Source organism: Bombina bombina, chromosome 3, assembly GCF_027579735.1.
Source record: "Bombina bombina isolate aBomBom1 chromosome 3, aBomBom1.pri, whole genome shotgun sequence".
In the NCBI taxonomy this organism is placed as follows: domain Eukaryota; kingdom Metazoa; phylum Chordata; class Amphibia; order Anura; family Bombinatoridae; genus Bombina; species Bombina bombina.
Genome location: NC_069501.1, coordinates 1,158,582,847 through 1,158,607,329, shown reverse-complemented (window position 1 = coordinate 1,158,607,329; position 24,483 = coordinate 1,158,582,847). Strand labels below are relative to the sequence as shown.

Here is a 24,483-nt window from a genome sequence, read left to right as displayed (position 1 = left end):
GTCAATACCTGCCTACAAGCCGGGAAAAGGATTAAAGTTTGGGAGCGTGCTTTTGCACTTATGTGCTCCTATTTCCCAGGAAGTCGTGGGTGCCACTGAAGAGTCATTTGCAAGGACATTTGTTCACATACCCATGTATATGTTTTTTATGTATTTTATCATTGTGGTGTATTTAAGTATGCTTAGCAGACAGATGCATTAAAGCCTTTTTTTCTGTACACTAGTGCGGTCTTAGTCACTTGTTAGTAGTTAAGGAATTGTTAACTGCTCTTTCTTTTTTAATTTTGATACATATATATTAGTGACTATCAGAACATTGTTACATAATTACTATCAGCTTGAGTAACAGTATGAGCTAATCTTTTTATATATTTAAGTTCATCCATGTGGGCCGGCATAACATTGTAATAAAAGCATTATTATATGAACTAATTTAACCCTTTCACAGATGGATTAAAAACAAAAAAACGTTCATATACTTTTTTACTGGCAAAGATTAAATTGGCATTTGATTAGTTAAAGTTTACCATTACTTTAAGACCACTTTTTATTATGCCAAATGAATAAATCCTCATGTTTAAACCTGCAGTTAAAAAAAGCACAAAAGAAAATATGTGAGTTTATAATTGTTTTAATGGCTTTTGCAAACATTTATTTTGTAGATGTAAAAATGTATAGTTATTTTTAAACTTTAGATATATAGCACAGCAGTATCCTAATATTGTAAGCATTTGCAGGCTATCAGTTATTTAAAGCTAATATCAGTCAGATACATGCAATAATAAATCCACTTTAATTCAGAGCTACTAGTAGTTAAAAATATAAAATATTACAAGAACACAACATAATATAGAACTGGTAATAAAAAATAAGTCATTGTAAAAATGACAGGTGTTTTTTTAAATGCAGCATTTAACTGATATTTAGAGATGGCTTGTACCCCACGGATCCCTGTATTTATTGAACTGAATTACTTCACAAAAAAATTCTGTTAAGGCCAGAGGCATTGGAGAGACTTCCTCCCACTCAGATCTGTTGCTATGGTAGACTTGCACTTCGTCAGTAATTTCATCTGGAGCATAATCACCTCCTAATATATAAATTTTATCCTCAATTCCAACAGCTCCTGCATTAAAACCAGCACACTCAAAAGACCCTTCCCCCTTCCAGACACAAGTTTCTGGGCAAAAACTATAAACTTTGTATGTAGAAAGATCACATATATATAATGTATTGTTTACTGGAACTGCTTTGATTAAAGTTGCATGGAAAAACTGACCAAACTCTGCTACAAGCTCACACCATTGATCAGTCTCAGCATTATACTTAAAGAAACAATCAAGTGACGGATTAAAAGCATCAGTAATTTCAACCTCAGATCCAAGTACATAGATTACAGATTTGCATGCACTTGCTTCTGGGTAGTATATTCCTCTTGGTAACTGGCTGACAGACTTCCATTCTTTACTAAGAGGATCATAAGATTCCACATCTAGAAGACTTCTTACGTTGTGTGCTCCTTTGGTTTTTCCACCTATTACAAATAATTGTTTAAGGGCCATGACTGATGTATGCATCGTTCTAGAGTTTTTCATGGCAGGGACAAGGGAAGAATTATTGCTAGCTGGACAGTAGCACCATGTTTGATCAGTAGCATCATGATACGATTCAGCAATATGAAGCCTCACTGCTCTACAACAGCTGCCTTTACATCCACCCGTTAGAAAAATCTTTTCTCCATAGCTAGATATGCTAGACCCTGGTAAATCAATAATATGTGTATGTGGAAGCTCCAACCATTTATCAGTTTTTATGTTGTAACAAAAAGTATGCTGAGCCGCCCCATCTTCTGCAGTTTTGTGAACAAATATGTATTTCTCTGTTGTAGAAAGACGTGCATCAGGAAATAATCCCCCAGCATCGTTAATGGATTTTATTGCAGAGTCGATGACCGGCAAGCAGTTTGTGCTTTTTAATAATTGCTGCTCAGAGACTAGAATTTCTTGCAAAGTAGACTGGGCTAATTGGTGTAATCTAACTTTGCTTATTAACTGCGAGAAAAACTTCTCTCTTGTTTCCAAACTATGTTTAGTCCACAAAAGAACCGCCGTCAACACAAATTCCTCTTCAGGAACATTCAGATCATCATCTTGTAAGCACTTTTCCAGAACGCCAATATTTAGTTCCAAGAAATCTACTGATTGTGTTAGCAGTGAAAAATGCTGCAGTGCAAACTCTAAGGCTTGATCATATAAACGGGTCGAGCCATAACTTTCCGATATTGACAACAACTGCAAACAATTGTTTGTATCAATTATCTTGATAAGAAAATCACTGCAGGCTTTGGAAAGCAGTGGGACCTGAAGAAATGACGACATTTGAAAGAGCATATCCACATTTTCATCCGTTATCTCTGCTCGGCCAGTGTATGCATAATCAAGAAATGCTTTAACAGCATCTGGCGATAAATTGCTTATGGTAACACTTCCGCCGTCTCTTTCTTTCATATTTACTTCAAACATGGCTCTATAATTAAAGATAATGAGACAAACAATAATAAATACCTACTGTAAAAAAATAACCTTTGTTAATTAAAGAAGAAAAGTTTTCAAGTCCACATCACAATTAAATCACAAGAAAATCATGATTATTCATTTCAAGGATAATTGATTCTTGCAGGATGACTGCGATGCTCTGTAAGCTATTATAGCACCAAGTAGGCTCAGACATTTTAAACTTAAAGGAACATGAAAGTTAAAGGGATTAGTACAGTCAAAATTAAACTTTCATGATTCAGATTGATCATGCCATTTTAAGCAACTTTCTAATTGACTCCTATTATCACATTTTCTTCCTTTTCTTGGTATCTTTATTTGAAAAAGCAAGAAAGTAAGCATAGGAGCCGGCCCATTTTTGGTTCAGCACTTTGGTAGTGCTTTCTGATTGGTGTCTAAATGTAATCACCAATCAGAAAATGCTATCCAGGTGCTGAACCAAAAATGGGCTGGCTCCTAAGCTTACATTCAAATAAAGATACCAAGAGTACGAAAAAAATTGATAAAAGGAGTAAATTAAAAAGTTGCTTAAAATTGCTGCTCTATCTGATGAATCATGAAAGTTTAGTTTTGAATAGACTTTTCTTTTAAGGACAGGACAGTAAAGTCAAAATTAAACTTCAATGATAGACCATGAAATTTTATACACGTTTTCAATTTACTGTTATCAATTTTGCTTAGCTTTCTTGGTATCCTAGATGAGCTCATGAGCGTGCACATTTCTTTAGCCATCTAGCAGCAGTGTTTACAACAATGTTTATAGCAACACTGCTTCTATTGACTGCTAAAGACCCGTGCATGCTCCTAAGTTCCTATCAGCCTACCTAGGTTTACTTTTCAACAAAGGTTACAAAGAGTAGAAAACAAAGCAAATTTGATAATAGAAGGTAATAGGAAAGTTGCTTAAAATTGCATCCTCTATCGGAATCATAAATGTTTAATTCTGTGTTTACTGTCCCTTTAAAGGGATATTACACTGCTAACAACAACTACAGTAACATGGTTACTACTCATCATGTTGTTGTTTTTCCTCTTGTACCTGAGCTCTAGTTAGAGATGCTCTCTATTGTAACCCATTACAGAAACCAGTTAATGCTCTGTATCTTTATACTGGGTGCCGCCATCTTGTAGCTGGTGTATTGTTGCGTCCTGTGATAGAAACAGTGGGATTTAACAGATCAGTGCTGTTACTGACTTTAGACAGCTGTACATGCACTTTGGTTTAGAAAGCAGAGTCTTTACATATTTACAGTTTTTGGTACACAGTTTACAATAATAAATATAAAAAAGCCCTCAGGAATGATATAGAGCAATGCAGCCAGTGCAAAACATATGGCTCCTGCTCTGTATTCTACACTTTAAACTGAAGTGTACAAGATAACAATATAACTGATCTGTGAGTGCACACTGTTTCTGTCAAAGGGTGTGAGAAAACTCCAAGATGGCGGCTCTCAGTGTGAAGATGCAGAACTTCACTAACCAGCACTTGTAAAGGGTTGGGAAGGGAACGTCTTTAAAGAGAGCTGCAGGCACAATAGGAAAAACAATAGCATGGTTTGTAGCGGCAATGCAACTGTAGTTGTACCAAACTTTTTTATGTTTCAATTTACTTCAGGTATCACATTGACTTTGTTCTCTTGGTATCATTTGTTAAAAACATATCTAGGTAAGCTCAGGAGCAGCAATGCACTAAAGGGAGCTAGCTGGTGATTGGTGGCTACACACATTTGCCTTATCACATTTGGCTTATCACATGTGTTCACCTAGCTCCCAATAGACTACTGCTGCTTTTGAGCGGAATTTACCTATGTGTTTAACCCTTTTGTAGGGCTAAACAAAGTTATATGCAACTAATAGTGCAATTATACAATGCTGCAAAAATGGACATAAAGGATCAATGTTAAAATACTTTGCTGGCCCAGATCTGATCCATTTGTGGGGTTAAAGACATAGTTGCAATAAAAATAGCACATTACTGCATTTTATTTATCGCTCCCTTATGTCTTTTCAAAATGAATAACATTTATTTAGAGCTTAATAAGACTTTAAAATAAAAGGTGCTTTTTAACTGCATTTCCTGGTTTTGGAACTATTCTGTAGCATTGATTAGTTACAGCTAACGAACAGACCAGTTACATTGCATATAATGGGTTGTAATATAGACATCATGAGGAGTGACAAATGGAAATTATGGGGTTGATTCATCAACCCGTCAAGATGCTAATTCCGCACAAGCCTTCAGGCTCGCAGGAATCTAGAGTAAGAAGCAGCGGTCATAAGACCGCTGCTTCTTAACACGTTCGCCACCTCTCAAGACGGGGGACAGCAATTACCCCGATCGGATACGATCGGGATGAATGACACCCCCTGCTAGCGGCCAGGGGGCGGTATTGCAAAAAACATTTCACAAAAAAAATGCTTGTGCAATGATAAATGCAATAAATGATGTCCACCCGCACAATGATAAACCGCCCCCTATGGGGAAATGGAAGAAAATAAAGGATGAAGATGGAATTAAATTGAGGAAAGAGACAGATTTACTAAAAACCTCTCAGTCTCCTTTTTTCTGTGCAGCGAGTTCACTAAAGAATGGAGAGTTATGTGAGCTTTAGTGAACATGCTCTATGTAATGATGTAGTAATTGGTATCATTGAATTGGCTGGAAAAATCTACCCAGTGGGTGGTCAAAAACTAAGGAGTGTGATAAAAGGATATGCAACAAGATAAAGAATTGTAGATTGAGCAAACTAAGGAACTGCTTATTTGTGTAATACATTCAGGCACAAAAGATTGTCCCCTTAAACTTGTCACTCTGGTTACTTATAACTCAAGCTATATTACTGCATAATGGCCTGAAAATCAGAAGTTAAAATGTGAAAATAATTTGCTATAGCAAATCATGTCCGCTCGACATCGCTAAATGCCGACAGCATACACTGTCGGCATTTATCATTGATATATAGTGAAATGCTTGTGCAATGGCACCCACTGCTCACTGGCGGCCAATCGGCCACCAGCAGGGAATGTCAATCATCCATATTATATTGGACCAGGATGATTTCAATCCGCCACCTAAAAGGTGGCGAGCAGGTTAAGGAGCAGCAGTCTGATGACCGCTGCTACTTTACTTCCGTTTCATGCAAGTCTGAAATGATGGGTCTCCTAAACAGCATCCGCTGCTTAATAAATGGAGCCCCTGGCCTCAAATTTGGTTCTATTTACTATAGAAAGTTGGGCAACGAATCTTGCATGAAAAATGTATATTACTGTTCTGTAATTTGTGTTTTGTTCTTGCTGCACCTGGATTGTATAAAGCATATTGGATAAGCATATACAACATATTATAAGAATAAAAATGTGCTGATTTTAAGCTACTCTTAATTAGAATATATAAATCACCATGCCATGTGCTCCTAGAAAAGATGGTTGAATTGTGCAACATTTCAAAAGCTGTCCAAAAATAAACAGCATATGTGGATATACAGATTCCAGTAAAGAAGACTGTAATTATTCTATGTGCATCTTATATTGATGTCCACAGCTTGTGTTTGCTGTTAAAACACATTTACGTAACATAGCTCAGAGAAGAAATCTCTGTTGCAACTAACCCACCCACAGACCACTATTTCATCTTTATGGTTCTCACCAATGGGGAATAAGTGGTAGCCCATGGGAGTGAACCTTGATGCAAGTCTATTTTTATAACCGCATGGCAGCCAATTAAAAGGACAGTCAAGTCCAAAAAGGGCATTAGTTCATGTGTTTCATATACAGGGAGTGCAGAATTATTAGGCAAATTAGTATTTTGACCACATCATCCTCTTTATGCATGTTGTCTTACTCCAAGCTGTATAGGCTTGAAAGCCTACTACCAATTAAGCATATTAGGTGATGTGCATCTCTGTAATGAGAAGGGGTGTGGTCTAATGACATCAACACCCTATATCAGGTGTGCATAATTATTAGGCAACTTCCTTTCCTTTGGCAAAATGGGTCAAAAGAAGGACTTGACAGGCTCAGAAAAGTCAAAAATAGTGAGATATCTTGCAGAGGGATGCAGCACTCTTAAAATTGCAAAGCTTCTGAAGCGTGATCATCGAACAATCAAGCGTTTCATTCAAAATAGTCAACAGGGTCGCAAGAAGCGTGTGGAAAAACCAAGGCGCAAAATAACTGCCCATGAACTGAGAAAAGTCAAGCGTGCAGCTGCCAAGATGCCACTTGCCACCAGTTTGGCCATATTTCAGAGCTGCAACATCACTGGAGTGCCCAAAAGCACAAGGTGTGCAATACTCAGAGACATGGCCAAGGTAAGAAAGGCTGAAAGACGACCACCACTGAACAGACACACAAGCTGAAACGTCAAGACTGGGCCAAGAAATATCTCAAGACTGATTTTTCTAAGGTTTTATGGACTGATGAAATGAGAGTGAGTCTTGATGGGCCAGATGGATGGGCCCGTGGCTGGATTGGTAAAGGGCAGAGAGCTCCAGTCTGACTCAGACGCCAGCAAGGTGGAGGTGGAGTACTGGTTTGGGCTGGTATCATCAAAGATGAGCTTGTGGGGCCTTTTCGGGTTGAGGATGGAGTCAAGCTCAACTCCCAGTCCTACTGCCAGTTTCTGGAAGACACCTTCTTCAAGCAGTGGTACAGGAAGAAGTCTGCATCCTTCAAGAAAAACATGATTTTCATGCAGGACAATGCTCCATCACACGCGTCCAAGTACTCCACAGCGTGGCTGGCAAGAAAGGGTATAAAAGAAGAAAATCTAATGACATGGCCTCCTTGTTCACCTGATCTGAACCCCATTGAGAACCTGTGGTCCATCATCAAATGTGAGATTTACAAGGAGGGAAAACAGTACACCTCTCTGAACAGTGTCTGGGAGGCTGTGGTTGCTGCTGCACGCAATGTTGATGGTGAACAGATCAAAACACTGACAGAATCCATGGATGGCAGGCTTTTGAGTGTCCTTGCAAAGAAAGGGGGCTATATTGGTCACTGATTTGTTTTTGTTTTGTTTTTGAATGTCAGAAATGTATATTTGTGAATGTTGAGATGTTATATTGGTTTCACTGGTAAAAATAAATAATTGAAATGGGTATATATTTGTTTTTTGTTAAGTTGCCTAATAATTATGCACAGTAATAGTCACCTGCACACACAGATATCCCCCTAAAATAGCTATAACTAAAAACAAACTAAAAACTACTTCCAAAACTATTCAGCTTTGATATTAATGAGTTTTTTGGGTTCATTGAGAACATGGTTGTTGTTCAACAATAAAATTAATCCTCAAAAATACAACTTGCCTAATAATTCTGCACTCCCTGTAGATAACATTGAGCTCACGCACGTTAAGCTCCTAGGAGCACTGATTGGCTAAAATGCAAGTCTGTCAAAAGAACTGAAATAAGGGGGCAGTTTGCAGAGGCTTAGATACAAGGTAATTACAGAGGTAAAACGTGTATTATTATAACTGTGTTGGTTATGCAAAACTGGGGAATGGGTAATAAAGGGATTATCTACCTTTTTAAACAACAAAAATTCTGGTGTTGTCTGTCCCTTTAAAGGGACAGTCTACACCAGAATTTTTATTGTTTTAAAAGATAGATAATCCCTTTATTACCCATTTCCCAGTTTTGCATAACTAACACAGTTATAATAATATACTTTTAACCTCTGTGATTATCTTGTTTCTAAGCCTCTGCAAACTGCCCCTTTTTTCAGTTCTTTTGACAGACTTGCAGTCTAGCCAATCAGTGCCTGCTCCCAGATAACTTCTCGTGCACAAGCACAGTGTTATCTATATGAAATACGTGAACTAACATCCTCTAGTGGTGAAAAACTGTTAAAATGTAATCTGAAAGAGGTGGGCTTCAAGGTCTAAGAAATTAGCATATGAACCTCCTAGGTTAAGCTTTCAACTAAGCATACCAAGAGAACAAAGCAAAATTGGTGATAAAAGTAAATTGGAAAATTGTTTAAAATTACATGCTCTATCTGAATCATGAAAGTTTATTTTGGCCTAGACTGTCCCTTTAAGTAATTTTTTTTTAAGAAAAAAAAGTGTGTATAGTAAAGCCTGCAGAAAAGGTCTCCCAAACAATATTTTTTTTTCTCACAAATTAGAAATAAAGAGATAGTAGAGTCAAAATTAAACTTAAATACTTCAGATAAACTCCACGACGTCATTCCAAATACTAGCAGGAGGAGGCAAAGTGCCCCTCAGCAAAGCTGTTAAGTGTGACTGCCTTACCCATAACCCCCAGTCATTCTCTTTGCCTTTGTTAATGGAGGTTGTGCAAAGTTAGAGTCTGAAGAAATTAATTCTTTTATGGGTACTTTTCCCTGCAAGCAAGGATTGGGGTCTAGCTTTGTCCACATGAATCTCTTGAGTATGAGTAGTAGTGGCTTTTAGCAGTTAAAAGGTGGCGAGGCAGTCCTTTGCTTTACTTTTAACACTTTTCTACCCCTTTGTGGAAAGCCAGAGTTGGTTATTCTGTTCTTTCTTTTCCTACAGGCCCATGACAGGGAGCGTAATGCCTACCACACCTTGAGGATCAGCATCTCTTATACAATCCAAGGTAAGTGCCTTTGCCTTCTAGGTAATGAAGGACAGCAGCACTTATGGGGTTAATCATTGTTATTTTACAAGATAATAATCCTTGTTTAACTTAAGGATTCATATGGGCACATTTTATTGGAATTTTTCTAAAGGGGATGTTATTTCTTATTTTGAAAGAGGCAGAGTTCTCTCAATAACTAGGACAGATATATATATATATATATATATATATATATTTTTTTTTTTTTATTAGAGACATGTGTAAAAGGATCAGAAGGGTTAAGACTGGTGAGCCAAAGTATTATGTTTACTTGCGCTGTACCAAGGAAGAGTTAGTTTGTGTATTAAATGTTTAGGCATTTATTATAGACAGTTGATTTTAACTGGCACCTTTTTCTCTCTACAGAGAAGTTGTTGCGTACTTTCTTTTCAGTCCGGTCACGTGACACCCAAACTTCCGGTGGAGCGGTGCCGTTGCGACCGGACTGATTCGCAGTTGAATTTAGCTTTTGAAGTGGAAGCTGCATTTGGTGTTCTCATCAGATCGTATTGCTGAGCAAGTCATACTCCATTCATATTTCTAGTGGGGTATTTCCTTGCCGGTAGGTACCTCAGGCAATCTGAGGTATTTTTGGTATTAAGGTTTTTTCTTTCCCTAATTTTTAAGCTTTATTACATTTAAAGCTTTTTACTTTTCTGTCATAGGCAATCTGTGTTATTTTTTATCTAGGGTGTCTAAGGACATTTGATTTTTTACATTTTATAAAATGTAAAGCTTTTTATTTTTGTATCTCATTGCCTATTACTTGTGGGAATTATTAGCTATGGACTTAGAACAGGATCAGTCCAGCTCCATGGATAAATGTTTACTTTGTTCGGAAGCCCAAATTGTTTTGCCTATGCAATTTTGTTCTTCTTGTTTATCTAAGACTTTAAAATTTAAAGACAAATTACTCCCTTCTGAACCTAATGTCTCTCAGGATAATGCTGTGCGTGATATGCCTCAGCTTTCTCCTCAAACGTCCCAAGCCTAAGTTGTTTCTCATACTATGCCTTCTGTGTCCTCTCATTCACCTAGGGGTGTTTATCTACCTGGGGATTTTGCCGCTCAGGTTTTTTTCTGCAGTAACAGCAGCTTTGTCAGCTTTCCCTTCATTGGGTAAGCGTAAGAGAAAATCTAAACACTTGCCTAATGCTAAGGTTTCTGATTCTAGAACTACATTAGCCACTCTTGCTCAGATGTCTGATGATGAAACTTCAGTAGCTTCTGACTCTGACACTTTAGCAGAAAAATCTTCAGAATCTGAAGAAGTTAATTTTAAAATTTAAGCTTGAGCACCTCTGACTACTTTTGAAGGAGGTTCTAGCTACTTTGGACAACTCTGAACCGGTGGTTGCTATCAACCCCACAAAGTCCTTAAAATTGGATAGAGTCTATGATTTATCATCTTCTGAGGAGGTGTTTTCTGTACCAAGGAAGATGTCTGAAATTATTGCTCAGGAATAGGACAAACCAGGGGTTCCTTTTTTCCCTTCACCTGTTTTTAAGAAAATGTTTCCTGTGGCTGACCCTATTCATGACTCATGGCGCACTGTTTCTAAAGTAGAAGGAGCTATTTATACTCTTGCTAAGGGAACAACCATTCCTATAGAGGATAGTTGCTCGTTTAAGGATCCAATGGACAAAAAGCTAGAGGCTTATTTAAAAAAGATGTATGTCCATCAAGGGTTACAATGGCAACCAGCAGCAAGTATTGCTACGTTTGCAGGTGCTGCATCTTATTGGTGCAATGCGTTATCTGATCTTATTACAGAGGAAACTAGATCCAGGATAGGATCAAAGCTCTTAAATTGTCCAACACTTTTATCTGTGATGCCAATATGCAGATAATTCGTCTGGGAGCTTAACAGTTCTAGCTCGCAGGGCTTTGTGGTTAAAATCTTGGTCGGCTGATGTCTCTTCTAATGCCAAGCTTTTGGCTTTGCCTTACAAGGGAAAGACTCTGTTTGGGCCTGGTCTGGCAGAGATAATTTCAGAGATTACGGGTGGAAAGGGATCTTTCCTAACTCAGGACAAGAAGAACAGACCTAAAGGTTGTTAGACTTCTCATTTTCGTTCCTTTCGTAACTTTAAGGGACAAAAGTCTTCCTCTTCCTCATCTGAACCAGATCAACCTAGATCTTCTTGGAAATCCAACTAGCCCTGGAATAAGGGAAAACAAAACAAGAAGCCTTCTACTGACTCAGCATGAAGGTTCCTCCCCCGATTCCTGTGCGGATCAGGTGGGGGACAGGATTTCTCTTTTTCATCAAGCCTGCATACGCAATGTCCCAGACCCTTGGGCAGTGGACATAGTATCTCAGGGTTACAAAATGGGATTCAAGTCTTGCCCTCCCAGGGGCAAATTTCTCCTGTCAAGGCTTTCCTCAAACCAAATAAAGAAGTAAGCCTTCTTAAACTGTGTAAAAGACCTATTCTCTCTGGGAGTTATTGTTCCTGTCCCTCTAGCAGAACAGGGTCTAGGATTCTACTCAAATCTATTTGTGGTTCCCAAAAAGGAGGGAACTTTTCAGCCAATTTTAGACCTCAAGTGTTTAAAGAAATTCCTTAGGGTTTCGTCCTTCAAGATGGAAAGTATTCGTTCCATTCTCCCTTTGGTACAGGAAGGCCAGTTTATGACGACCATAGACCTGAAGGACCGATACCTTCACGTTCCCATACACAGGGAACACCATCAGTATCTGAGGTTTGCCTTGCTGGACAAACACTTCCAATTTGTTGCACTTCCTTTTGGTCTGGCCACGGCTTCCAGAATATTCACAAAGGTTCTAGGGGTGCTTTTGGCTGTGATCAGATCCAAGGGAATTGCTGTAGCGCCTTATCTAGACAACATCTTAATTCAGGCGTCATCTTTTCAACTAGCCCAATCTCATACAGAGATGATGTTGTCTTTTCTACGTTCCAATGGATGAAAGGTGAATTTGGAAAAAAGTTCTCTTGTTCCATCTACCAAAGTGTGTTTCCTAGGGACTATAACAGATTCCCTGTCCATGAAGATCTTTCTGACGGAGGTCAGAAAAGAAAAGATTCTTGCTTCCTGCCTTTCTCTCCAGTGTACTTTATGTCCATCTGTGGCCCAATGCATGGAGGTGATTGGTCTGATAGTGGCATCAATGGACATCATTCCTTTTGCTCGGTTTTATTTATGACCGTTGCAACTTTGTATGCTCTGTCAATAGAACGGAGATCATTCGGATTTAACTCAAAGAATAAATCTGAATCCTCTGACAAGAGACTCTCTCTCTTGGTGGGTGTCACAGGAACATCTGTCTCGAGGGAAATTGCTTTCTGAGACCTTCCTGGGAAATTGTGACTACGGACGCCAGCCTATCTGGTTAGCTGTTTAAGGCCCTCTATAAGCTCGGGGCCTGTGGTCTCGGGAGGAGTCCTCTCTTCCCATAAACATTTTGAAGTTGAGAGCTATCTTCAATGCTCTATTAGAATGGCCTTAACTGGCATTGGTCTGGTTTATAAGATTTCAATTGGACAACATCACCTCAGTAGCTTACATCAAACACTAGGAGTTCCTTAGCCATGAAGGAGGTAACTCGAATTCTGCTGTGGGCAGAAGCCCACAGTTGTCTCCTATATGCCATCCACATTCCAGGAGTTTGACAATTGGGAGGCAGATTTTCTGAGCAGACAGACTTTTCATCCAGGGGAGTGGGCTCTCCATCCGGATGTGTTCTCTCAGATAACCCTCAAGTGGGGGGTTCCAGAGTTGTATCTAATGGCATCCCACCAAAATTCCAAGGTTCCAAAGTACGGTTCAAGGTCAAGAGATCCTCAGGCTTTTCTGATAGATGCTCTAGTGGTTCCTTGGAGGTTGTCTCTGGCATATCTGTTTCCTCCGTTTGCTATCCTTCCATTAGTCATTGCTCGTATCAAACAGGAGAGAGCATTGGTGATCCTAATAGCTCCTGCATGGCCTTGCAGAATATGGTTTGCGGATCTGGTGAGGATGTCTTCTCTACCTCCTTGGAGGTTACATCTGAGGAAAGATCTTCTACTTCAGGGTCCTTTCCTCCATCCAAACCTAGATTCTCTGAAGCTAACTGCGTGGAGATTGAATGCCTAGTTCTGTCTAAGCGTGGTTTTTCTGAAGATGTCATTAATACTATGATTTAAGCTTGGAAGCCGGTTACTTGCATGATTTACCATAAGATATGGCATAAATATCTTTATTGGTGTGATTCTAAGGGGTTCTCCTGGAGCCAGGTGAGGATTCCCCAGATTTTGTCTTTTTTTCAGGATTGACTAGATAAGGGTTTATCGGTCAGTTCTCTAAAGGGTTATATTTCAGCGTTATCTATCCTTTTGCACAAACGTTTGGCTGATCTACCAGATGTTCAAGCCTTTGTACATGCCCTGATTAGAATCAGGTCAGTGTTTAAACCTGTTGCTCCCCCATGGAGTCTTAATTTAGTTCTTAAGGTTTTACAGCAGTCTCCGTTTGAGCCTATGCATGTTGTTGATATAAAACTTATCCTGGAAAGTGTTGTTTCTTGTGGCCATTTCTTCCGCTCGCAGAGTGTCTGAGCTTTCAGCTCTGCAGTGTGATTCCCCCTACCTTATTTTTAATGCTGATAAGGTGGTCCTTCGTACTAAATTGGGGTTTCTTCCTAAGGTAGTATCGGTAGTATCGGATTGAAACATTAATCAGGAAATTGTTGTTCCTTCTCTTTGTCCTAATCCTTCTTCTCAAAAGGATTGTCTTTTGCATAACTTGGATGTTGTGCGGGCTCTAAAGTTTTACTTACAAGCTACTAAAGATTTTATGCAATCTTCTGCCCTGTTTGTTGTTTTTTTCTGGTAAATGTAAGGGTCAGAAGGCCACTTCTACTACTCTGTCTCTCTGGTTGAGAAGTTTGATTCATTTGGCTTATGAGACTGCTGGATAGCAGCCTCCTGAGAGAATTACGGCTCATTCCACTAGGGCTATATCCTTGTCTTGGGCTTTCAAAAATGAAGCTTCTGTGGAACAGATTTGCAAGGCGGCAACATAGTCCTCTGTGCATACTTTTTCCAAATTCTACAAATTTGATACTTTTGCCTCGGCTGAGGCTTCTTTTGGGAGAAGGTGGTGCCTTCTGTTTAGGTCCTCCTGCCTTTTTTTCCTCCCTCCCTGCTCATTCCGTGTCCTCTAGTTTGGGTATTGGTTCCCACTAGTAATTGGAATGACGTTGTGGACTCTCCATATCAAAATTTATGCTTACCTGATAAATTTCTTTCTTTCCGGACATTGAGAGTTCATGACCCCGCCCTTTTTTAATTATAATTCGGCAGTGTAAACTTCAGGCACCATTTCACCCTTGTGTTTCTTCCTTTCCATTTCCTTCAGGTGAATGACAGCGGGTTATGGGTAAGGCAGTTACACTTAACAACTTTGCTGGGGTGCTCTTTGCCTCCTCCTGCTGACCAGGAGTTAAATATCCCACTAGTAATTGGAATGACGTTGTGGACTCTCCATGTCCGGAAAGAAAGAAATCTATCAGGTAAGCATACATTTAGTTTTAAAGATATTTTTAAATTCACTTCTCTTAGGAAATATACTTTGTTCTCTAAATATTGTTTGGTGAAAACAATATGTACATATCCTACACGAATGGGAGCTAGCTGGTACATGCTGGTATTTGCTCATCAGATGTATTCCTGCTAGTTCCCAGTAGTGCATTGCTGCTGTGGAGCTGATTTTAATGATATGCTGAATCTATTTTCAAGGATTAAATACAGTTATATACAAGGAATAAAGAAATAATAACATGGTCTAACATGATAGAGCATTTTCTATTTCAATGTTTATATACCTTTAAGTATAGATTAAGGGACAGCCTACATAAACATTGCTATTGTTTCAAAAGATAGATGATCCTTTTATTACCCATTCCCTAGTTTTACATAAACACTGTTATATTAATATACTTTTTACCTCAATGATTACCTTGTATCTAAGTCCCTGCAGACTGCCCCTCATCTCAGTGCTTTTTACAGACTTGAATTTTAGCCAATCAGTGTTGATTCTTGTATAATCATTAACATTCTCCACTGGAGTGCTTTTACAGAAGGGCAGGTTATCAAAGGGGAATAGCTGCGGCTTTGGGGACCAATATCTGGGGGCAAAGCAACTTTATTACAGGTGAGTGCCCCCGAACAATCTTTCTTTGTGCACATAATGATCAGTTATATCAAATATTTTTGATGTTTACTGTCCCTTTGATAGTATCTGCTGCTTTAGCAAAGGCTTTTCAACAAATTACATTATATGAGTGAAACAAAGACAAACCTGAAAAAATCGCTACTTGCTGCTAGAACACAACGATGACAAGGGATTAATTTATCTTTCACACTTATGATAAAATCAAAGAATATTTTCTGGTCTCTGAAACTCTGCAATATATTTAATATTTGCTGTCCGTGACCTTCTGCCACAAGAGAGATTGTTTTCTTTGGAGCAAAAGGAAATCCGTTGCTAACTCCTCTTCCAAATGAATCTCGAGACAAATCCATAATGATTTACCTAAAATAAATTAAAAAAAAAAATTATTTTACATTTTCAGTGCCAGTATTTAGAGTAATAGTAAAGAATATTGGCTATGAGTACGACATATAAATCTATGTAATATACAAATACCGTCTGTGAAAGGATTTTTTTTAAAAAATGTCCCATTAACCCTGTACATTGCATGTTCTTAAGGTGTTTTCAGCCCTGTAATAGCCATGGTGTAGCTGAAAGCTATTACTAGATGTCTTACTCCATTTACACTATGCAGCAATAGTGCGGTCTTGCCTGTGTTGTTGAGAGCTGCGCTATTTAACTCCTTAGTGTGAAAAAGACAGCCAGCGGTTATGTACAGTAGTACTGCACAATCAACAAAAGCATAATAAAAATATGCTGCAATGAAACCTACTCTGAATTTCAAATGAGTAGTAGATTTTCTTTTTAGACAAATTTCAGTTACTTCTATTTTTCCTGCCTCCAATATCATGTGACGGCCATCAGCCAATCAAAAACACATATATGAATACACTGTGAATTCTTGCACATGCTCAGAAGATGGTGGCTCAGAAAGTGTGCATATAACATTTTTCGCACATTTAGATAAAGTATGTGAATTGGATTTTAAAAAAATGACATTCTCTATCTGAATCATGAAATTTTAATTTTGACTTTAGTTCACCTTTAAATAAATAGCGTAGGTTTTTATTTTTTTACTAAAAAAAAGTCTCACTGTTTCTCAAACTGCCAGCCACCCTATAAAGCTCTTTCAGATAGAAAATACAATTATAAACAACTTCCAAGTTTACTTCTGTTATATATTTGCTTCATTCTCTTGTTATCCTTTGTTGAAGAAGCAGCAATAAACAAAAATGGGAGCTAGCTGAATGCAGTGGGTGAGCCAATAAGATGAGGCATGTACAGTCATGTGAAAAAGAAAGTACATCCGCTTTGAAATCTATGGTTTTATGTATCCGGACATAATAAAAATCATCTGGTCCTTAGCAGGTCTTAAAATTAAGTAAATACAACCTCAGATGAACTAAACAACACATGACATATTACACCGTGTCATGATTTATTTAACAAAAATAAAGCCAAAATGGAGAAGCCATGTGTGAAAAACTAAGTACACCTTATGATTCAATAGTTTGTAGAGCCACCTTTAGCATCAATAACTTGAAGTAATCATTTTCGGTATGACTTTCTCAGCCTCTCACTTTTTTGTGGAGGAATTTTGGCCCATTCTTCTTTACCACGTTGCTTCAGTTCATTGAGGTTAGCGGGCATTCGTTTATGCACAGCTCTCTTCCAAGTTTACTTCTGTTATATATTTGCTTCATTCTCTTGTTATCCTTTGTTGAAGATGCAGCAATAAACAAAAATTAAGTAAATACAACCTCAGATGAACTAAACAACACATGACATATTACACCGTGTCATGATTTATTTAACAAAAATAAAGCCAAAATGGAGAAGCCATGTGTGAAAAACTAAGTACACCTTATGATTCAATAGTTTGTAGAGCCACCTTTAGCATCAATAACTTGAAGTAATCATTTTCGGTATGACTTTCTCAGCCTCTCACTTTTTTGTGGAGGAATTTTGGCCCATTCTTCTTTACCACGTTGCTTCAGTTCATTGAGGTTAGCGGGCATTCGTTTATGCACAGCTCAACTTCCAAGTTTACTTCTGTTATATATTTGCTTCATTCTCTTGTTATCCTTTGTTGAAGAAGCATCAATAAACAAAAATGGGAGCTAGCTGAATGCAGTGGGTGAGCCAATAAGATGAGGCATGTACAGTCATGTGAAAAAGAAAGTACACCCGCTTTGAAATCTATGGTTTTATGTATCCGGACATAATAAAAATCATCTGGTCCTTAGCAGGTCTTAAAATTAAGTAAATACAACCTCAGATGAACTAAACAACACATGACATATTACACCGTGTCATGATTTATTTAACAAAAATAAAGCCAAAATGGAGAAGCCATGTGTGAAAAACTAAGTACACCTTATGATTCAATAGTTTGTAGAGCCACCTTTAGCATCAATAACTTGAAGTAATCATTTTCGGTATAACTTTCTCAGCCTCTCACTTTTTTGTGGAGGAATTTTGGCCCATTCTTCTTTACCACGTTGCTTCAGTTCATTGAGGTTAGTGGGCATTCGTTTATGCACAGCTCTCTTAAGGTCCCACCACAGCATTTGAATCGGTTAGAGGTCTAGACTTTGACTGGGTCATTGCAACACCTTGATTGTTTTCTTTTTCAGCCTTACTGTTATAGATTTGCAATACAGAAGCTATTGAAGATCACATTTAAATAAAGAATAATCACTTATTGCTCATCAGCCTGTGTAGTCACATTTACTTAAATCAGGCAACTTAGCCACCAATGAGCAAGCGCTACCCAGGTGCTGACCCAAAAATAGGCCAGCTCCTAAGTTTACATTCTTGCTTTTCAAATAAAAGTACCAAGAGAAAGAAGAAAATGTGATAATAGGAATAAATTAGAAAGTTGCTTAAAATCGCCTGCTCTATCTGAATCATGAAAGAAAAAATGTGGGTTTCATATCCCTTTAAGTTGTACAATGGCTTATTAATTCTGCACATTATCATTTATAATAAAATTTACCTGGAATACAGACAGTTAAAGGGACATTCCGATCAAACTTTAAATGCACATAGATGAATTACGTCTTTGAATAGAAACATATTTGCAATATAGATGTATTGGCAATAATTCTTCTAGTAAAAGTTATCACTGTTTTAATGTTAACATTTTGTCTCTGCAGGTGCATATGATGCACAGCTAGATATTCTCAGTGCACCAGCAATTTAAATACTGCAGCTGCTCAGAGCACAAGTGGGGCTTGTATCATGTCATCAATTAACAAATTGAGTAATTACCAGATGATAAAAAAACCTTAGGCTCTCTAATCAAGTGCTGTGTTTAAAAAGCAGGTGCACGGTGCATACTTAAATACAATTTTGAAACTACTACAGCTTTTATTAGTAGCATTTTTGCTAATACAGGTACTGCATATTACAAAAATGTTTCTATTTGAAACTGAAATGCAACCATGTGGATTAAAATTTTGGCTGGAAAATGTATTTAAAGGGACACTGAGCACAAATGTTTTCTTTCGTGATTCAGACAGAGCATGCAATTTTAAGCAACTTTCTAATTTACTCCTATTATCAATTTTTCTTTGTTCACTTGCTATCTTTATTTGAAAAAGAAGGCATCTAAGCTCTTTTTTGTTTAAGAACTCTGGACAGCACTTTTTTTTCATTGGTGGATGAGTTTATCCACCATTTAGCAAGAATAACCCAGGTTATTCACCAAAAATGGGCCGGCATCTAAACTTACATTCTTGCATTTCAAATAAAGATACCAAGAGAAGGAAGAACATTTGATAATTGGAGAAAATTAGAAAGTTGCTTAAAATTGCATGCTCTATCTGAATCACGCAAGAAAAAATTTGGGTTCAGTGTCCCTTTAAGGGGACATAATACTTATATGCTAAATCACTTGAAACTGACGCAGTATAACTGTAAAAAGCTGACAAGAAAATATCACCTGAGCATCTCTATGTAAAAAAGGAAGATATTTTACCTCACATTCTCCTCAGTTTAGCAGAGTAAGTGCTGTGTAAAAAGTTATAATTCAGCTGCTGTCCAGCTGCAGGTGAAAGAAAAAAACTGAAGAAATGATCTGCAGCCAATCAGCATAAACAGTGCTGAGGTCATGAACTCTTTTACTGTGATCTCATGTGATTTTACTTTCATGAGATTTCATAGTAAACTTCCTTAAACTGAATAGGAAAATAACATGAGTGTGCACGAAGCTCACTCCCTTGCCTGTCCCGGGACAGACATACTGATTTGCTGCTTAAAGTCACTCACAATGGGATGTGAATACTTAGGACATTTTCAGGTAAAATATCTTTCTTTTTAACATAGAGATGTTCAGGTGATATTTTCTAGTCAGCTTTTTACAGCTATGCTGCATCAATTTCAAGTGTTTCAACATTTGGGTATCATGGCCCTTTAAGAAATATTACGCTCAGAAAATGGCTTAACCCCTTGGCGACCGAGAACGTGTTCGGCAGGTCCAACAAAAAGTGTCAGTTAATGACCAAGGATGTGCCTGCCACGTCCTCTGGGGTTTCAAGCACTGGAAGTGATCGTGATCGCTTCCAGATGCTTTCAGGGTATTGTAGCGATGCCTCGATGTTGAGGAATTGTGCAATACCCTTTTTTAGGCAACTGATGCAGAGAGGGCCACTCTGTGTCCCCCTCTGCAGCTGCCAGCAATGGTGGCGTGGGAGGGATACGAGGGAGGCGGGTGGGCGGCCCATCGCTGGAGAGGAGTTCCTGATCCGGAAGTGCCGTCAGAGGGAGCGCGTGCACGCACGCTACTGTGATGGAGGGTGAGGGAAGGAGGGTGAGGGAGGGGGGAAAACGTGTTGGGGAAAGGGATCTGGGAGGGGAATGTGGGGAGTGTATTGAGGGGGGCAGCTACACTACAGAAAAATGGGGGGGGGGGGGGTTTATTTATTTTTCATAAAAAAAGCACATTTTGTAGCAAACTGGGTACTGGCAGACAGCTGCCAGTATCCAAGATGGCGACAAATAGGTAGAGGGGGGAGGGTTAGAGAGATGTTTGGGAGGATCAGGGAGGTTGGGGGCTTAGAGGGGGTACTACACTGCAGAATATATATGGGAATTTAGAAAAAAAAAAAAACAACTACTTTTATTTTAGTACTGGCAGACTTTCTGCCAGTACTTAAGATGGCAGTGACAATTGTGGGGTTGGGGAGGGAAGGGAGCAGTTTGAGAGGGGTCAGGGAGGGATCAGGGGGTGGGATGTGTCAGGTGGGAGGCTGATCTCTACACTAAAGCTAAAATTAACCCTACAAACTACCATTTTTTCATAATATTTTTTTATAGTAAATTATAAGATACTAGTCCTAAAGCCTGTGTACACGGGCCATTTTTTTGCAGTACAGCGGTCCCACCCCTTGCACTCTCTCTCCCCCCTCTCTTTTGCTCTCTGTCTCCCCCCTCTTTTTCTCTCTCCCCCCTCTCTTTTGCTCTCTCTCCCCCTCTTTTGCTCTTTCTCTCCCCATTCTTTTGCTCTTTCTCTCCCCCCTCTTTTGCTCTCTCTCCCCCCTCTTTTGCTCTCTCTCCCCCCTCTTTAGCTCTCTCTCTCCCCCTCTTTAGCTCCCCCCCCATCTTTAGCTCTCTCTCCCCCCTCGTTTGCTCTCTCTCCCCTTCTTTTGCTCTTTCTCCCCCTCTTTTGCTCTCGCTCCCCCTTCTTTTGCTCTTTCTCCCCCCTCTTTTGCTCTCTCCCTCCCTCTTTTGCTCTCTCCCTCCCCCCTCTTTTGCTCCCCCTACCCTCTTTTTTCTCTCTCTCCCCCCTCTTTTGTTCTCTCTCCCCCCTCTTTTGCTCTCTCTTCCCCCTCTTTTGCTCTCTCCCCCTCTCTTTAGCTCTCTCTTTCTTTCTTTTGCTCTCTCTCTCCTCCCTCTTCTGCTTTCTCCCCCCTGGCCTTTTATTATATAGGATGATGAAAATAATGGTATCTTTATAAAGTCCATTTAATGGCGAGAAAACGGTATATAATATGTGTGGGTACAGTAAATGAGTAAGAAGAAAATTACAGCTAAACACAAACACTACAGAAATGTAAAAATAGGGGTTAAAGTGACATTCCAGCCAAAATGTAAATCTGGCAATGACTCAATTTGTTAATTGTTGACATGATACATGCCCCACTGGCACTCTGAGCAGATGTAGTATTTAAAATGCTGGTGCATTGAGAATATCTAGCTATGCCTCACGTGCATGTGCAGAGAAAAATGTTAACACTAAAACAGTGATAACTTTTACTAGAAGCATTTTTTGCCAATACATGTACTGTATGTTGCAATGATGTTTCTATTCTAAGATCTAATTCATTTATGTGCATTTACATTTTGACCGGAATGTCCATTTAATGATATTTAATCACAAAACATATTTTTCCTATCTGCATTTAAATCTACTGACGTCTTGGTTGACAGAGATTAATTCAGTGCAGTTTATAGACAGAGGTGAAACAAAGAGAAAAAAATAAATTAAAATAAACATAATGTTTTCGATTCAATGGATTTAGAAGCCTCTCAAATTCATATATTTTCACTAACATCTAATGCTCATATGAGTAAGTGAATAGGCTTCAAAGAAATGTATTTTATTTTGAAGGGTACAGAGGCCTCTCAAATCCTAGTGAATTACATACCAGCATAAAAATTCAAATGTCAGCATAATCTAGAATAGATTTGCTAAAAAAAATCAGATGTTATGAGAATATTATCTCTCATTCTTTTATCGACCTCTAGACAAGATTCACTAAATAATGAGTCCTCCAAAAGTTTATACACTGGATCTGGAGAGATTTACCTCACATAATGTTTTTATTTATTTGTTTAATTATTCATTAATTTAGGCCAGTGACTAATCAATCTGCCTGGAGACTTAACCTCTTACATAAGAGAGAGAGTGATGCAGCACATTGCATAAGGATAAAAAGGGGTAGAGTTATTTAACATGCATTATATTGATTACCTGTGACGATTGTCTGCAGATTAACTATATTCTGTACAATGCATAGACATTAAGCCCCCAGTTTCTGCTATGTGCAGGATGCGATGAGACGTATCTCCGTTCTCCGAGCAGGACCACATCTGAAACATCTGGCAGGTAACACAGGCATCAACGACAGCCAGCCAATAGATATGCGTGTTGAAGCTGCTAGTAACATAAGGGATTACGGTACCTCTGTTGTTATTGGACAGAAATTACTATTTTTTGATTGGTCAGTGGGCATAATATAAAAGGAGAAGAACATCCAATCAAAAAGTAGAGTGTAAATGTACCTAACAAGAATATGAACTGCACAGAGGTTGGCTGCAGCTCCTGCTCCATGGGAACTGGGAAGCAATTGGGCTTGATAAAGTAAAACAACATTTGACAACCTTTTGGGCACAACGTTATCGTTATACCGTGAAGAAATTAATTGCATCAACTGTGTTACAGACGTGTAAACAATAGCATTCTGCTGATTCTGGACATTCACGCATTTCGGCGCCGATATTTTGCTGACACAAAATATTACTAAAGGACACGTGAGAAATGCATAGGAGCTACTTCAATATTACCTAAAACGCAAACTGTAAAATACAAATAAAGTTTTTGTTTTTCTTTAAGAAAAAAAAGATCAGCGTTGTGACTTATCTTTAACCAATAGTAGTTAGTGTTTCAAAAACGTGTATGTATGTGTTGCGGCCTTTAATTGGTTGTGGAGTTAGTGGAAGAGTGATCGTCGCTGTGTAGGGAAGTATGTGACTAGGGAGTAATGTCAGCTGCCTTTCCCCATAGCGTGCCCACGAATTATTGAGGGTAGATGGTGGGTTTGAGGGCAGCTGCCTGCAAGCTTCTTATCATGGATAGTATACGATGGGCATTTCCTTGCGGGTCGTGGGTTCCCACTCGTGATGAGTGGCTGCTATGCGCGAGTTGTGTGCAACCTGAAGAAAAACATCGCATCGGGCAGTTTGTTTTCACCCGTGATGCCAAAGCTGCCATGGTATAATTCTTATTACTGATCGTTGTTTTCATGATTCACAGAAAATCTTATTTTAGTTTTCTCTACTACTTGCTCGTTTATACATCATTATTTATCTATTGAAATATGACTAAATGCTGACCTCTGGTAGGGCCACACGTATCACAGGCAAATTCATATATTGGAGCTGTATTTCCCCAGCAGATTCAGTCATTCAAGTCCAAGTATCTCAGGAGTGATACAGTTGTGCTCATAAGTTTACATACCCTGGCAGAATTTATGATTTCTTTGCCATTTTTCAGAGAATATGCATAACACAAAAACTTTTCTTTCACTCATGGTTAGTGTTTGGCTGAAGCCATTTATTATCAATCAACTGTGTTTACTCTTTTTAAATCATAATGACAACAGAAACTACCCAAATGACCCTGGTGATTTTGGCCTGATAACATGCACACAAGTTGACACAAAGGGGTTTGAATGGCTATTAAAGGTAACCATCCTCACCTGTGATCTTTTTTTCTTGTAATTAGTGTTGTGTGTATAAAAGGTCAATGAGTTTCTGGACTGCTGACAGACCCTTGCATCTTTCATCCAGTGCTGTACTGACGTCTCTGGATTCTGAGTCATGGGGAAAGCAAAATAATTGTCAAAGGATCTGCGGGAAAAGGTAGTTGAACATACTGCATTCATCTTGCCATCAATTCTGACCAAATTTCCTGTGCCTTTGTAGCTCACACATCCCCAAAACATCAGTGACCCACCTCCGTGTTTCACAGTAGGAATGGTGTACCTTTCATCATAGGCCTTGTTGACTCGTCTCCAAATGTAGCGTTTATGGTTGTAACCTAAAAGCACAATTTTGGTCTCATCACTCCAAATGACTTTGTGCCAGAAGGTTTGAGACTTGTCTCTGTGCTGTTTGGCGTATTGTAAGCGGGATACTTTGTGGCATTTGCGTAGTAATGGCTTTCTTCTGACGACTCAACCATGCAGCCCATCTTTCTTCAAGTGCCTCCTTATTGTGCATCTTGAAACAGCCACACCACATGTTTTCAGAGAGTCATGTATTTCACCTGAAGTTATTTGTGCGTTTGTCTTTGCATCCCGAACAATTTTCCTGGCAGTTGTGGCTGAAATTTTATTTGGTCTACCTGACCGTGGTTTGGTTTCATCAGAACCCCTCA

General features: G+C 38.8%; 2 protein-coding genes across 3 annotated transcripts in view; one reads left to right on the top strand and one right to left on the bottom strand.

Annotated features, from left to right (window-relative positions):
* Positions 1 to 615: 615 nt before the first annotated feature.
* KBTBD3 (kelch repeat and BTB domain containing 3) lies at positions 616 to 22,883 on the bottom strand. The gene is made up of 3 exons (XM_053705060.1): positions 22,297 to 22,883; positions 15,468 to 15,701; positions 616 to 2,526 (listed from the first exon to the last, which is right to left on the bottom strand). The coding sequence occupies exons 2-3, from the start codon at positions 15,689 to 15,691 to the stop codon at positions 924 to 926; spliced, it is 1,827 nt and encodes a 608-aa protein (XP_053561035.1). The 5' UTR covers positions 15,692 to 15,701; positions 22,297 to 22,883; the 3' UTR covers positions 616 to 923.
* A 159-nt stretch (positions 22,884 to 23,042) lies between these two features.
* Positions 23,043 to 24,483, top strand: part of AASDHPPT (aminoadipate-semialdehyde dehydrogenase-phosphopantetheinyl transferase) — a 402,028-nt gene continuing 400,587 nt past the window's right edge. For both annotated transcript variants that reach the window (XM_053708568.1, XM_053708567.1), the window contains exon 1: positions 23,043 to 23,317. In XM_053708568.1, coding sequence (XP_053564543.1) covers positions 23,135 to 23,317 — 183 coding nt within the window. In that variant the 5' untranslated portion in view covers positions 23,043 to 23,134. The remainder of the gene's footprint in view (positions 23,318 to 24,483) is intronic.

Excerpts from the sequence above, each read along its gene's own strand:
- KBTBD3 (XM_053705060.1), bottom strand. The coding sequence starts at position 15,691 with ATGGATTTGTCTCGAGATTCATTTGGAAGAGGAGTTAGCAACGGATTT. Across the intron at positions 2,527-15,467 it reads GCAAGTAGCGATTTTTTCAG|AGCCATGTTTGAAGTAAATA; the intron begins GTTTGTCTTTGT and ends CTTTAATTATAG.